The sequence below is a fragment of the Notothenia coriiceps genome, unplaced genomic scaffold (assembly GCF_000735185.1).
Source record: "Notothenia coriiceps isolate Sejong01 unplaced genomic scaffold, NC01 NC01_scaffold00002204, whole genome shotgun sequence".
In the NCBI taxonomy this organism is placed as follows: Eukaryota; Metazoa; Chordata; class Actinopteri; order Perciformes; family Nototheniidae; genus Notothenia; species Notothenia coriiceps.
In genome coordinates, this window is record NW_011334905.1 from 73,518 (window position 1) to 89,290 (window position 15,773).

General features: G+C 39.5%; 1 protein-coding gene across 1 annotated transcript in view; it reads right to left on the reverse strand.

Moving 5' to 3' along the window:
• Positions 1-285: 285 nt before the first annotated feature.
• LOC104966531 (slit homolog 3 protein-like) overlaps positions 286-15,773 on the reverse strand; it is a 168,226-nt gene continuing 152,738 nt past the window's right edge. Inside the window, exons 6-8 of the mRNA XM_010795719.1 lie at positions 5,234-5,305; positions 1,714-1,877; positions 286-434 (exon numbers count right to left, since the gene is read on the reverse strand). Of these exons, the coding sequence (XP_010794021.1) occupies positions 286-434; positions 1,714-1,877; positions 5,234-5,305 (385 nt within the window). The remainder of the gene's footprint in view (positions 435-1,713; positions 1,878-5,233; positions 5,306-15,773) is intronic.

The following is a 15,773-nucleotide window of genomic DNA, read 5'->3' on the forward strand; positions in this document are numbered from 1 at the left end:
AAAACAAGGACATACATTGCTTTGATTTTTGTGGCACCAAAAGCACAAAATGTTCAGGCAGAGATTTCGCTATGGGCCCATCATAGCTATTTGGCCAGAATACAGTTTTAAATGGGTTATGACAAAGTAAATATATTGACTGGATATCCAAAACTGTGAAAATACAGTGTAGGGATATTGATGAGCATACACTTAAAGAGAGCATAATCCATGATATGCAAAATATGCTTTGCAAATTAGTCAACGTAGACACACGTAGCATGTAAGAAGTAAAATAAAGCACTCTTACATCTCCACGATGCCCTCTGGGAGGTTGGCTGGTATTTCAGTGAGGCCTTTACGTCGACAGTCCACTATGTTGTTGTTACAGCTGCAGCTGGCTGGACACACCGCCACCTGGGGAACACAAGTCCTCAGCTCTGTCTGTGCTGGACCTGAAGGAAGCAATGTACAGATGAAATGAAACAGATTTGCTTTCATTTGTTTGAAAAGCACTTTTCTTAGTCTACTCCTGAATATAAAAAAGAGAATAGGACGTTACTCCTTGCCTGCAGCTACTTTTACTTTACTACTAGTGCTAACAAGTCTCCAATCAAATATTAGCTTCTGTTTTATTCTTTATGATGTTTTGTATCGTCTTATGCAAGTTTCTTTCAATGAGACAAGCCTCAGGGTGGAGTTTTTGTGTCCCGTATTGGTCTTCATGTTGTATCAGAAGCATTTGCATACTGCCAGGAATACTTTTTTAGGAGTTATGCAATCTATTGGCATTAAACCTATAAACTACATTTGAGTGCTAAACAGCATCAAGCGTAAACAAAATAATTGCTGGAAACATATATTGAAAATTAGGAACAGAAGGAGCGAGACAGGAATATGAAATAGAATACAGGAGAATAAATCAAGTAAGGAGAGGAATGACAAATGTAGGGATGGAAGTAAGAAAGGATAAAAGAAAGACAGGGTGTTATTGACTCGGAGGGTAAGAGACAGAAATGAAACAGAGCCAAAAGAGGAGGTCTGCCATGGAGCGTGTCTCAGAGAAAAAGAAGGCTAATGGCTAATAAAGAGAGCACAGCCTGACATTAGAAAAGAGAGCTGAATCAGAGGCCTATAAACAGCGTCTACTATCTGCAGCTGATAACACTATTGCTCTTATACTGGCCTTTTAGCTGATTACACGCTCTACATGGTGTAATTAATTCTGTGCTATAAACTCAATGCTGAGCTGTCTGTAGATGATAACAATGCCGCCTGTAATAAAGACTGTTATGTTTAATACATCCCCTGTGCTGTTGAACTCTAAATCAAAGAGTTTCTTCTCCCAACAACATTACATCCAAAAGGGAACTTGCATTTAAATCCAATCTGTATATCATATAAATGCATTGGTGTTTCTGAATAGTTCCAGGTAAAAAATAACTTTAGAAGCTCGATTATACAAGTGTTATAGTCCCTGTGCCAAACGATGCAAAAGCAATGGAGCAAAGATCAGTTTTTATTTAAAGTTATTTTCCTGGATTTTGTTCTTAAGGTGTTAGATAGAAAGAAAGAAAAAAGAAGGCTTCTTTTAATATCACCTTGAGTTAAGAAAGAGTCACATCATCACTTGCATGCCAAGAGAAGCACTAACTGCAGTGAGTCCTTCACTCTTGATCTGTTATATTTCAATAGAATATTATTTTTACAGTATGCGTGTTGATGCTGGCTTACCATTGCAGAGAAAATCCTTCTTCTGCACATCTGGGACGTTGAGGCCCCTCATGTGGGCGGGGGCCATGCATTGGGTGAAGGGAGCCAAGCCCCGCCTGGCTCTGAGCCAATCAGAGAGCCAGGACAGGTGGCAGTCGCAGTGCAGATTGTTGGAGTGCAGTCGTCTGAGAGAGATGGAGAAAGAAATGTGTGTGAGTGAAATTAAGAAGAAGAAAATGTGCATTTGGAAAGGGAAAAGCCTTTCAAAAAGTGTGTCTGGATTATCTCAGTAAAAAAAAATGTTTTGTATCAGTTGGCACTGATTTGGTGGTGACACACACAAACTGACACACACAGAGTAATATCCCCAACTCTCATTTCCCGAAGGTCTGTGACAATATGACTCCCTTTAAAGGGAGGACACATAAGGCTGAATCACAATCTATTCAGAAAGACAGAGAAAAAAGAGAGAGGGGCACAAAGGTGGGAAATAATAGAGTAAATGAAAGATTTAGACATGAAGAGAGCGGAAACACATATCACGTAAAAAGGACAAAACTAAAATAAAAAGAGAGAAAAATTATATTATTTACAGTTTATTCTTATTATTGTTTGTATGTCCCTGTTACTGGGGACAATCCACAGAACATGAAAAAAGCACTAACATTAGGTTTATTTATTTGGAAAAAAGTGCCAAACCCTAAATAAGTCAATCAATTATCCTAAGAAATTAGCTCACTTTTCTGGAGCAAGATGCTACTGATTGATTTGTTACGTTATGTTAAGGTTCTGAGAGACCAAACACATTTCAATACGGATGGGTTTTTAACAAAATGTATCTGCAGTGCTATTTTTCACACTTAAGGATGTAACTGAGCATATGATTTTTTCCTAGATGATGGGTTGATGCATTCTGCTAAACTGCATTAGACTTTTCTCATACAGTATGAAAGCGCAACAGTGCGAGTAGATTCAATGATAAAAAGATCCCCTCATCTGAATCATTTAAGATCCTGATGAGGCCCCCGATTGCCAATTTATACTTCAAGTAACATCTCACTAATAGCCTTTTCAAACTGCACTTGTGGCATTAATTAAATGGTACAACTCAATATAGAACTCATCAGGTGATGTTTCGCAGAGCTGAGACTCTACAGGCTGCACTGACTGGATCTGACACCTTAAAGAAGAGGAGGAGAGAGAGAGCCGTGAGGAGAAGCGGGGCGGATGAACAGCAGAATGTCTTGTCAGCGTATTATATGCCAGCCGGGATATCTAGCCTTTCAGAACACAGGCCTCCCTTTGTAATAAAGCAGAGGACAAATCCTGTTATGGAACAGAGATGGGCTCATTGATGCTAGCAGCGGGGGCAGTGGGTTTTAATCCCGCTCTCCCATTATAAATCCAGTTTATAGTCAAACCCCCGCATGGAGATAGCCACGTCCCAGCCCACCCCCGGCTCAGCCTTAATTACTGACAAGTAGGATTAAAACACAGGGGAGGATTGAAAGAGGCAGGAGGTATGGATAAAGTGCTTTGTGTGTGTGTGTGTGTGTGTGTGTGTGTGTGTGTGTGTGTGTGTGTGTGTGTGTGTGTGTGTGTGTGTGTGTGTGTGTGTGGACTGCATTTGAATGTAGCTGTAAGTCAGTGATAGCATTAGTTTGGCTTATTGGTTGCGGGTGACTAAGGGTACGTGGTGTTTCTGTGGATGTGTGTGTGTGTGTTTGTTTGTGTGTTAGTATTCTTAGTATTTGCCTTGGAGGGTTAATAGGCAAAGTTATTAGATCAACACTGTACAGTGAGTCACACAAACTCACACACTTGCACACACATGGATAGAAGCGGTGGGATTTCAAATCTTTTCATTGGTTTCATTCTGAATAAGAGACACCCAGCGGATCTCTCATTACTGGTAATAGAATAGATAGATACTGCAGAAATCCTGAAAAAAGAGTAGCTGGCTAGGCTAGTGAGGTAATGCAGACGTTTCCAAAAACACACACACACACACATTTCTCAAAATCCCCGCCAATCAGATCAGGGACACCTCTCAACGTCTGATTGAATGAGTCGTTTTTATAAAAGCAGAAAATTCAATACTGAGATCAGAGTGCAGCAAAAAATTAAAGACACACCATTTAATACAGAAGAGGAAGCAAAAGGAGGAGGAGGTCATGACAAAGGTTAGTAGCAGAACGGACAAAGAGGAGGAGGAAGAACTGAGAGATGACCTCTGAGCTTAAAAGAGATGGGGAAGAGGAGAAGAGGAGAAGAGGAGAGAAACTAAGAGGAAGAAGAAGAAAGAGAAGGATGAGAAGGGGGCAAATAAGAAGACAGGAGGGACAGAGGGAAATGGGTAGAAGGAGAAATTAGAATACAAAGATGCCATGATGACGGAAAACCGAGAATCGCTGATAGGAGAGGAAGAAAAAAGAAGATAAAGGGTGGAGCTAAAGTGGAAGTTTTGAAAAATAGGGATGAACAATACGGCCAGAAAAGTGAGATTTGATGCAAACATATGAGAGAGAAAATGGGAAGAGACAGTAGCTCTGACAGAAAACAGATAAGGGCTTTGATTAAAACATTTGGGTAACTCTGTTCTCAATCTGCTGGCCACTGCGTCGCTGCTGCCTGAATCCAATTTAAAAAAGCTGATTTCCAGCCATAGTGCCACTAGAGTTGCGGGAAATATAGAAACCATGCTTTGTGATGGGCTGTTGAAGCATGCTGCTGTTTAAAAGTTGAACAGAGCAAATGGTCGTAAAAGATAAATTGATTTCTGCTTGTATTTAGAAATCCCCATCTCTGAATGTTAAGTAGGGTTGAGTGACCACACACGGGCCTCGTAAAAATGGGATTTGGGGAGGAAATCCCTTTCTATGCATGCTGGCTTGGCAGAAGTCAACCCCAGTGTGGCTAGCAGGAATGCTACTCAATGGTCTAGCTCTGAGACAGTCCCACGGGATTATGGGTAGTCTGCCTAGAGATGTCGTGCCATCACCTTGGCAACTGTAAAATCTCAAGTAAATACAGCAAAAAAAAAGACATGATCAAACACAGATCAAACTCCCCTTCTGATCAATCAGAAAGTAAATTTGCCTGGCATTCATGATGGATAACGACTGTGTCTGTGTGTGTGTGTGTGTGTGTGTGTGTGTGATCACATCAGTAACATCAGTGCAGGAGGTTTATTCTAATGAATCAAAGCAGATTGATCTATCGAGCCTGAACAAGGCTTTCTTGTGGTATTAATGAGGCTACAATCACTCAAGTGTGTGAGCATAGCTGTCGCTCTATCCAACTATGTGTGTGTCTTTATGGGTGTGTGAGTGCGTAATGACCACAAGATTATTCACAGTCATGAAACAATAGATGAAGTGGTCTCTTATTATGGACATGAGACATCGACTGTTGTTTGTGTTTGAGGCATAGTTTTGTGTTCGCAGTGCAAATATACAACGAAATTGTGAGTGTGAGCATCTGTAGTATATTTTAGAAGTTTTGTGTGTGTGTATGTGTGTGTGTGTTTGTGTATACTCACAGAGTCCGCAGCTTGGGCATGTGGTTGAAGCTGGACAGGGGGATGAGGGTGATGTTGTTGTTGTTGAGAGTGCTGGACGGAGAAACAGAGAGAGGGAAAAGGGGGGAGAAAAGAGAAAAACAGACTGTTAGAAAAATAAAAATTCAGTGCCACTTTTCAGTTCTGCGGTCTAAACTCTGACGCAAGTTCAATTAAATTCTATCCAGAATACAGGTTTGAGTTCCCGTCACCTTTTCCCTGACCTCTCAAATATCCAAGTTTGGGGATTTTTGTGCTTGAGAGTCAAACTTGTATAACTATGTTTATAAAAAACATTGTCTAGGTGGTTTCCCCAAAGGGATCACAAAATGAATTCAGAAGGATTCTGAGTTGGCTGATAGAAAAGAAAAGACTCAGAAATATATTCAGCTAAAAAAGACCAGGTTTTCAATAATATTATCTTGTGTTGTACTGGATAGTTTTATCCATTCTAGTTGTGGAAAATTACACAAATTAAACAGCTTGAGAAAGTAAAACTATCCATAGGGCAAGAATACCATATATTATACCCACAATAATTTGTAGTCTTTATTTGTTTGCCAGTGTTCAAATTAACTCATGTGGATGTCGTAAAGTATTTAGTTTAGTAATTTGGTTTAATCGAAAAGCATTTAGAAATGCCTGAAAACATGTTTTGTTTTAATGAATGTTTCCTGAAAAACAGATTGCATTTGTTGCTGCTTTTCCAAAGTTGGTAATGTGGAGATTTTCATGAGGGCTGAGGATAAAGGGAATTTGAAAACCAAATAAAAACACATTATTTTTTATTCTCGGTTATATAAATACATTTGACTTCATTTGAATTGAAATCATAAAAACATTGATGGTACTATTCCAAACATCATCAAAACTGCAACACACTGCATCTGCAAATTCTGACCTTCTGTTCAGGGTGCCGCTATCGTGCCAAGTCATCACATAGAGTTTTAACTCGTAATTTATTGATGCACGAACACACACACACACACACACACACACACACACACACACACACACACACACACACACACACACACACACACACACACACACACACAAACAAACACCCTTGATGCTTCTTCCATCTCTAACTCATAAGCAGGGCACTGCTGTCTCTGACTATTAGCTCTCTCATAAACTACACTCTGTCTCATATGTAGTATCGACCTAAAGTGGAATGAAAAACAAGGTTGACTGTCATTACAAGGAAACCCATACACACACAAGCAATCCCATTCTGTGTGTCGGAGAAATTCTACACCTATCGATTCTCTGTGATTTTCATGTGCAGAAATGGAGACAGAAATGAGAGCATAGGGAAAACAATGCAAAAAAGACTATTCCATCAAAAACAATCCACAGGGGGGATCAGATTGCATTGACAGGCTGGTAAGGCTGCATATACAAAACACTCGAGGGGGGGGGGGGCAACATATTGAATCACAAGCAAGTCCCTTATGACTGAAGCATTGCACACAAAAAATACAATACGACAAAACACAAGGCTCGATAAAGACATACAACTTACATTATGGGGTAAATACTATGTTAAAAACAGAGGAAATACTTATGTTGTTATAACAATCTTTTGTTTTGTGTTCTGATTTTTACCATTATACCTTAGATCTTGGCCGTATTTAAATCAAGGTCCTCTTGCAACATGTACTCATCAGAATTTGCTTTAGGAATGAAAAATATATATTTTTTTCTTTGTCTTTTCTTTTTCTTTTTGTATTATTGTCTATATAATTTGTATCTGTGTATATAAGTCCCTTTGTGAGTGCAAACAAAAAAAAAACAATAAAAAGTTGGTCACAAAAAAAAGGAATGAAAAATAAATCAAAAACATTGGGAGAAAATGCTAAAAAAATCTTGTGCCAGATGTGCCAATAAACAATACATAATAAAAAATAAACTGGATGTTAATGGTATTCCTTAAAACTGTTTTATGACAGATCTTTGTATTATTAGCTTTGTTTATATTTCCATATTGATTTGGGCAGAAATACACAGCAAAAAAATAATGACCTCTCATTATAACTTGTGTTGCTGTCAAAATGGCATAAGGTCAGATTTCTACAGGGAAAAGTCAACATTGAAAACATTGTGAGAGATCCTTGTTACATTCAAATCCAGGGATTTCTTAAATTTATACTACGGTATTATTTTTCTGGTGGTTTTTGGGAGCCAACGTCAACACAAGCCAGTGCAACGCTGTGCTTTGTTTTTGCCCAAGTTTCATGGATCATTAATTTTTCTGGATAGAAAATAGGGTTAGTTTACTTTACGTACCACCCGAAACCTTGTGTGTTCAAAGAGTCGTTGTTTCAGGACGAATGAAGACTGAGCGTTCATTTCTTATAACTGAAACCCATTTTTCACGTTTGACAATGTGTTTTTAATGCTCTCAGACAAGGACAAGGTTGTCTTTCTCTCTGAAAAATTGTCCAAATTCAAGACGAGAGGATTTGTTTTTTTACAGCATCTGCAAAAATGTTTGTGCCTAAACACACAGTGTGACCACGGTGAGGTTTTGGATTTCGCCGAAAAAATCAAGGATGGTTTGTTTTACGCACTGTCGTCACAACTGTTCAAAAACGGCTCATTACCGGGGGTTTGGTGTGTTTTTACTAACACCCACTCAGCCTTAAAATAGTCTGTTTTCGCTTCACTCTGTTGATGTTACTACTTCTCTTTCTCTTTAATTCTCTCTCTCTTCCGATTCACTTTCTACAGTACATTCCCCTCTCTGCCAGTAAAGCCTCAGTGGCCTTGGTACACGGATAAAGTTTCACACTCAATCTCACACACACACACACACACACACACACACACACACACACACACACACACACACACACACACACACACACACACACACACACACACACACACACACACACACACACACACACACAAACACACACACACACACACGCACGCACACACGCACACACACACGCACGCACACGCACACGCACACGCACACATACACATAAAAACACACACACATTAGGAGTGCTGCTATGGTCAGCCCTGTCAGAGGTGATTCCACCCAGTATATATAATTGAATTGTGAAATAACAATAATTTCCCTGTGCAATTTCCCTGTCAGTTATTCTCCCACTCACTCTGTTTAACCCCAGTCCACATCTCTCTGCCTTACAAAGTAACGACTGGACTGACTTAAGCCAAGATAAACACTAAAAACATCATTTAGAAGTCTGCAACTATGTTTTATGTGGTGGTCGTTTTTTCCCAGCTTATTTGACACAGCCTCTGGCCATGACTGCACTCTTACAAAAATCTTAGATGCTATTGGATTTAAAGTGATGTAAAAAAAGATGGGGGAATCGTTGCAGGAAGTTAACCGTTTATTAAAAGCGAACGCATCTTAACAAACTTCTTGAAAGAGTCACAGTTTTTTTTCTAAATTGAACTAGCATAATTACTAGACTAAAGTGTACTTTTGCCTTGAAAAATAAATTATGTTTTCATTTAAAATCTTACAGAAATGTCATTAAATGATGTGATACGAACTGGCACTAAGTGGTTTAAACTACAGACAAATGGCTTGAATACTGCACACACAGTCAAGTCTTTCGCTGTGCTTTTACAGTGTAAAGTATCTGATAAGTCTGATGGGAACTTTCCACTGCAGCCCACCTTCTGCCTGTCTAAACCTTATAATCTTGCAGCCTTAACAGATCCCAAAACATACTGCACGTCCACCACAAAATCACACGGTGAACACTGGGTTGTTGGCTATGCAGCTGCAGCTTACAAATGTGTTTGGCATTCTGTGTTCCCAAGTGACGTTATGCTTTGAGAGAAACATGTTTATTGTCTTCAAAGCTTTATATTGTTGCTACATTCTGAAGTTGTGGGAAGCCAAATAGTTACAGATACATGATTTAAACGCTAAATAAGATTGTCAAAGACACTCAGATATCTGATATGCATCCTTATGAGTATTGAGGCAATCTAATAAACAATCATCAGTCAGTATCTCTGAAAATGTCTGTTTCTTACAATATTCTTCAAAGAGCTTGCATTTATTATCAGTTATTTTAAGGTGGTCAATGTATTTTTTACTATGATATGGTTAGATTTTAATACAGATTTAGCCACAAAGCTCACATTTACATTTCACTTGAGGCTGGCTGCCGTGCAGATTAATTATTTGAGAAAAGCTCTGAGGAACAAAAAGAAAAAAAACACATTTTGTTTTTGCAGTCACAGTAAAAAAGATCTCAAGGTCTACTCCAACACTGTTTGCGACATACAATGTTTCTATTACAAAATGCTTATTCAGCTCTATTTCTTATTTTTAATTTGAGAAAGGCTGCAGTGACCGCAGCAGTGCTATTGCAGGACAGATACATGATCCCTGAATATGTGTGTGTGTGGCTCAACATGACCAAATGTGTGTGTGTTAAGTGTGTATTCTTGAGTCAGCATGTACAGTGCTTGTGTGTGTCTGCATGCGTGCTTTTTTACGCTGCAGTGGTCTCACTGTTGCAGTAAATGGGCCTCTGCAGTCAGTGATGGAGGAGACTCTTTAGAAGCAACCCACCAGGGAGATGCTATTGCTTTTGTTTGTACGTGCGTGTGTTTTTGCGTGTTTGTGTCACTTGTGTGTGTGTGTGTGTGTTAGATGGAGGGTGAGGGATGTTATCGTATGTGTCTTTGCCGCAGCCTACACACTAAGGTCAAAGCCTTACTCGTCAATATTTCCTCCCTCATACAAAAAAACACACACGTACACAAGATTAACGGGCTATTTGCAGAGGTCCAAACATCTTCAGCTCTACATTTAAGATTCTAGATACGAAGCCAGGCATGAAAAATACCTTAAATAATAAATACATTCCTAAAAACTGCTTTGACTTTGAACTATTTGGGAAAAAATACAGAATTCAATACAGAATCACATGCAATTTGACCTGTTAAATGTTTCAGATGAAATATATGTATATATTTCCATGTCCAATCTGTCCCACATGCCAGATAATATTGGGAATTTATGCAGACATATTTGAAGGCATTTTATATACAATCTGTAGTCATCATGTGTATTTATGTTTTTCTGGTTGCTCTTGAGTTCTGTTCACTTGTATCTATTTAAGTCTGTCTCCACACAGTCTGAGCTTTTATTCTGTGTGTCTATGTGTTCGTGTAATAAAGTTAATTTTCTATTAGTCTGTATTATGCTCAATCAGCCTTAACAGACACAGATCGATACACTGACTGAATGTCTGAATTACTACCGCCACTAAAACACAACACAACAATGTGACTTTATGACTGTGATTACAACCAATATTGACTTCACGTTCAATACGATTATTCTCCCTTGTTATCACTAACATTAGTTAAGGTCTTGTGAAAAAGGAGTAAAGGGACAGCTCCGATTTCTGAACTACCAAACACGATGTGAAACGCATCGTAACATGTAGCAGTATCGAATAGTCATTTTAGTGTTCAGTACTTTTATTGGAGATAACATATCTGATTATAAACACACAGCAGAAGTGTTTGTGCAACAGTGTATCAGACAGTTGAGGATAAATGTGAAAGGGTAGACGTTATTCTGCCGTTGGGCATCAGTTTTAATACTTCAAACTTAATTCACAGAATACTGAAAAACTGCTTTCTTCATTGTTTCAAGTGTAATAAAACACCATTATTTATTAAAATGTTCTGCAATCATCTTGGAATATTTGAATTATACTATTTCCAAGACCTGATGCCTCATTTCAGATAGACCTCCTGAGTAAAAGCCTTCTGGTGCGTTTGGCCCTACTCTAAAATCTCCGATCAATACTCCATTGTGGGAATGAGAGCACAGGCTGAAAGCACAACAAAGCAATTTTATGACCCTACTTACAACTTCATTGCTGTTACGATTGATCAGACTGCCTCTAATAATTGCAAACATTATATAGAAATCAAAGACAAGGATTCCAGACACACACAATGTTTCTATCATGGTCTTTTTAGAGGAATACCATACTGCTTCTGTGATAAATTGTCTGAGATCCACCCAGGAGCTTCTCTGCAAGAAACTCTTACACAACAGCACCAGTTCCTCTAACATGTGAACATGAGGTGTCTTCATTGATTTCAGTGACTCATCGTCAGGAAGGAAAGGTTAGGCAATTACCTACCTAATTGGTAAGAAAAATGGCAGCTGTCCAGAGAAAAAGGATTAAGTCCTGGTTGCATCAGCATTCAAAATAGTAACAATTTTCTGCTAAATCAATTAATGTTTTAACACTGCTCAACACTTTGAGTGGGTTTGCCTCCTGGGGCTTTCAAAATCTGTCTTCTTTTGTGTAAAGCTTATCTTAGGTAAGCTTAAGACATTTTTTTGTGTAAATGAAAATGTCAGGGCCTCAGAATTGAAAAAAATGAAAGTGCCATTTAAAAAGTTACTGCACAGAGTCGGATGAGTAATTTGATACAGCCGCCTGTATGGTCTGTACCGTAAATAGAAAGCTACAGCGAGCAGTTAGCTTAGCTTAGCACAAAGACTGGAAGGGGGGCATGGCACAGTTTCTTCCTGAATAGTTTTTGAACAAGTGCCCTGGCACATAAATCCCCATAAAACCAAAGAGGTTTAAACAAACGAGATACAACGTGCCTTTAGAGGTGCAGGATGTTGCTCCTGTGGGCAGACTTATGGCTTCCAGTTTTCTCATCAATTAAACATATATTATTACTCGTTTGTCGTTCATCCCAAGACCAATTTTCTTTTCTTGAAACAACACATTGTACCGTGTTTTACTGCAGTTGTTTTTTGCCTTGGGTTCCAACAAGAATTTATTTTTCTTGGAGAGCTTTTCCCACACAGACACTGAAAAGGGGCCGACTATCGAAAGGCCTAAAAGACCCTTTATGAGTTGTGTGAAGAGCCCTCAGCATCTTCCCGGAGGCCTCATTACAGCTTCAGCAGAGGAGGCAAAAGGGAAACGCACGGACACTTCACTCCTTCAATGACTCATTTGTTTAACCCCTTCATACGCACCATTTACCCACTCAGTGTGGAGAAAGAGAGCCTCGCAAAATGTGCCACTCTTTCAGTCTAACAGGTCACATGATCATTTAACCTCTTTCTACTCACTCCTTCACCATGAGAGAGACGGGGGAGGGAAGATATCTGTCTATAGGCAGCTCTTAAGATAAATATGTAGGTGTCTGTTGTGTGTGAGGCGGCTGGATGTCTGTTTTCTTTCTCAATGACGAATCCTAATGTTTCTTTATACGCAGGTGTCAGTTGGGTTGTGTAGGTGAGTGTGTTTCTATGCGTGGTGATGTGCTTTGTTCATCACTGTGTGTTAGCCAGCACATTCAATGGCCAAGGACAAACAAGGATATACCTGTGCAAATGAAATGAGTTGTATAACAAATGTATATGTGTGTGGGTGCACATGGAAAACAGAAAAAGATTGTGATATGTGTACAAATGCTTTTTCCTTGCTTTCAGTGTCACTTTTGATCAGGAGTTTGTCAATTGAATTGATTTTGACACCGTTGACTTTAACATGGATCTCTAAAGCGCCATGAGGTCTGCAAACAGGCTTTCAGTGCCTTTAGGTATAAGAGTTAAGGGCTTTTTGTGGTTGAATTGTCTCATATTTGAACTTTCCCACGGGGTTTAATGCCTGCTTTGCTGCTTCGCCCTGGCAGCCTAGTGTTAAATCGTGTATGTGTGAGTGTGTTTTTTTGTGTATGTCCATTTGTGTATTTGTGCTGTTGCATACATGGGTGTGTGTGTGTGTGTGTGTGTGTGTGTGTGTGTGTGTGTGTGTGTGTGTGTGTGTGTGTGTGTGTGTGTGTGTGTGTGTGTGTGTGTGCAAGAGACAGAAATGGAAGAGAATGAAGAGAGAAACGGAGTAGTGTGTGTGTGTGTGTGTTGAAGGAGACAACGCCAGGCTCTTGCTTAGAGATGTTTCACAAAATGTCAGCCTTGTATTCTGATGGAAAACAAATGCTTTGAGGCTTTTCAAAATGAAATTATGCAAGCAAGACATGGAGAAGCAAGGGAGACGGCAGAGAAAAGAGGAAGAGACTAATAAGAGACTAATAATATGGAAAGGGGGAGAAGAGGCGGAAAGAGAGATGCAAATCCAAATCTACTGATGATACCATTACACCTTAAACGGGAACAAATGAGATTGCAGATTGCCTCCCTTTCTCCTTTTTGCTCCCTCATCATCTTTTTTGCAATTGTCTTCAACTCTGCTTGATTTCCACCTTAAATCGCTTCGCCTCCTCCTCCTCGCCTCCTCCTCCTCCTCCTCCTTCTTCGCCCTCATCACCATTTCTCCTCCTCTTTCCTGTCCTGCCACCCAGTGGGATGTGATTTATTGTGAGTGGGTCAGACTGCTGGCACCGAGCTCTTCTGATATCTGACGCTATCCCCACCTCTGCAGAAAGCTTTGTTATAATTCCCCTGCTCTGTGTGAATCTGCTGCTGCAGACTGAATGTGGTATCTGTGTTTAGGTTTGTTAACAACCCTCCCCTGTAGCATAGGCTAACTTTTGAAGATATTCCCCCGTTCGTATTATTTTTTCATTACAGAGTGTTTAACATGACGCTCTATATACATAAGAATATATGAGAATGCACAGAAAGTGAAAATATAGGTGTAGCATTTGTATATCTGGGCTGCCATTGTCTCTTTAAATTAAACATTTATTAGGAGAAAGCTGTTATTTGATTACCCTTTCTCTGTGTCTATTTCCAAACCAACAAACTGGAAAAGGCTTTCTGGAACTAACATCATTATTTCAATGGAAACAATCAACTGTCACAATTTTTCTTAATCTCAGTTACTGGACATGCTCCTTCAACACGTCATCTCATCCCCCCACCCTGTTCACCCTCCTGATTTTTCTCTAAATCCTGAAAAATAACATATAAAACCCCCGTCATTATTTTGAGGAAAGCAATTACCTTACGCATTACTTTTTCCTTTTCTCTTTTCCTTCCATCCCCATCAACCTACCTCCCAACAAAGTGTACACGTATCTTTTTTAATGTTCCTGCTGCTATTGACTCCAACTCTCTTAAACTGAATTGTTTCATAATCTCTTTTTTTTTCTTGCCTTTTTCTCCCAGGTCAAACCTTCCCTCTTCGCTGGGCGCCTGTTGTTGCCAGTGTGTGATGGCTCTGCTCAGCCCGCTGACTCGAGCAGAGGCCAAAAGGCCAGCCAAACCAAAATCACTGAACAGCAGAAAAGCTCCACTCCTCTGTTCTCCTTTGACCCCTCTGTGAGCACAGACACACAAACACACAAACACACACACACACACACACACACACACACACACACACACACACACACACACACACACACACACACACACACACACACACACACACACACACACACACACACACACACACACACACACACACACACACACACACACACACGGACCAATGGATACAGACTTGCAACAAGATGTGGTCGAATATGCATCCACTTAAAGTGAATTTCCCTTTTTCAGAAAGCTCTACAGAATGAAAAGCACACACACATCAGCTTTTGTATTACCAAACTTTTAGTTCAAGAAAGGTTCATTTCAGGGGCTTCGATCTAGCGCCCACTCGTTAGGGATATAAGACATATCTGGAGGCAGGACCCGAACACAGGAGTGCAATCATTATTTGGGGGTGCAGAGGATCATCTGTCATGGGGGGGCCTTTGTGCACACATACACACACCAAACACACACACCAAACACTTACGTCGTACATACACACACAGCTGACTATACCCACTGACTGTTGTTTAATTAAGGGTGGTGTACCAGTGGAGTAAAAACAACTATTGGAAATTCATTATAACACTATCTGAAACCAATACTAAACAGCAAATATTTAATTTTTTTGCAGCCATACCAACTTGTTTTTCTGATTAAAGGACCTTTAAAAACACGTTGCCCTGTTTCTGTCTTTCAATCTCTTTCTTTTAATTAAAGTAATGACTGAAATATTAAAGTATGCCATTGGCTTTTTAAGTAATCATTATGAAAACTCAATAATCTCGTCTGGTTTGGCTTTCTTAAACAAACTAATTCAATACCTCTTTTAAACCCATTAATTCTTAGTGAAAGAGAAACTGGCCAGTACGCCCCTACTTCTTCTGGAAAAATCTATTGACATAAAGTCACAATGAAACGACATTTTGAAACATTTATATCTAGTTCATGTATTTCCTGTTTGAACAAGATTCTAGGGTGAGATATTGTGCAGGGAGGTATACTGTGGACATCTAAGACTATTATTATAATTACATTTAGAGAGAGGGACATCTTTGTTTAAGGATTTAAGACAGTGTTGTGGGTTGACATTATATGTATTGGTGGGGGAATGTTATATTATAAATTATAAAACGGACAAGTAAAATCAAGCAATCTGATTGGTTCTTAGCCGTGATATACTGAGCGTATACTACGGGTAGAATTTAGTACTTTTCACACACACACACACACACACACACACACACA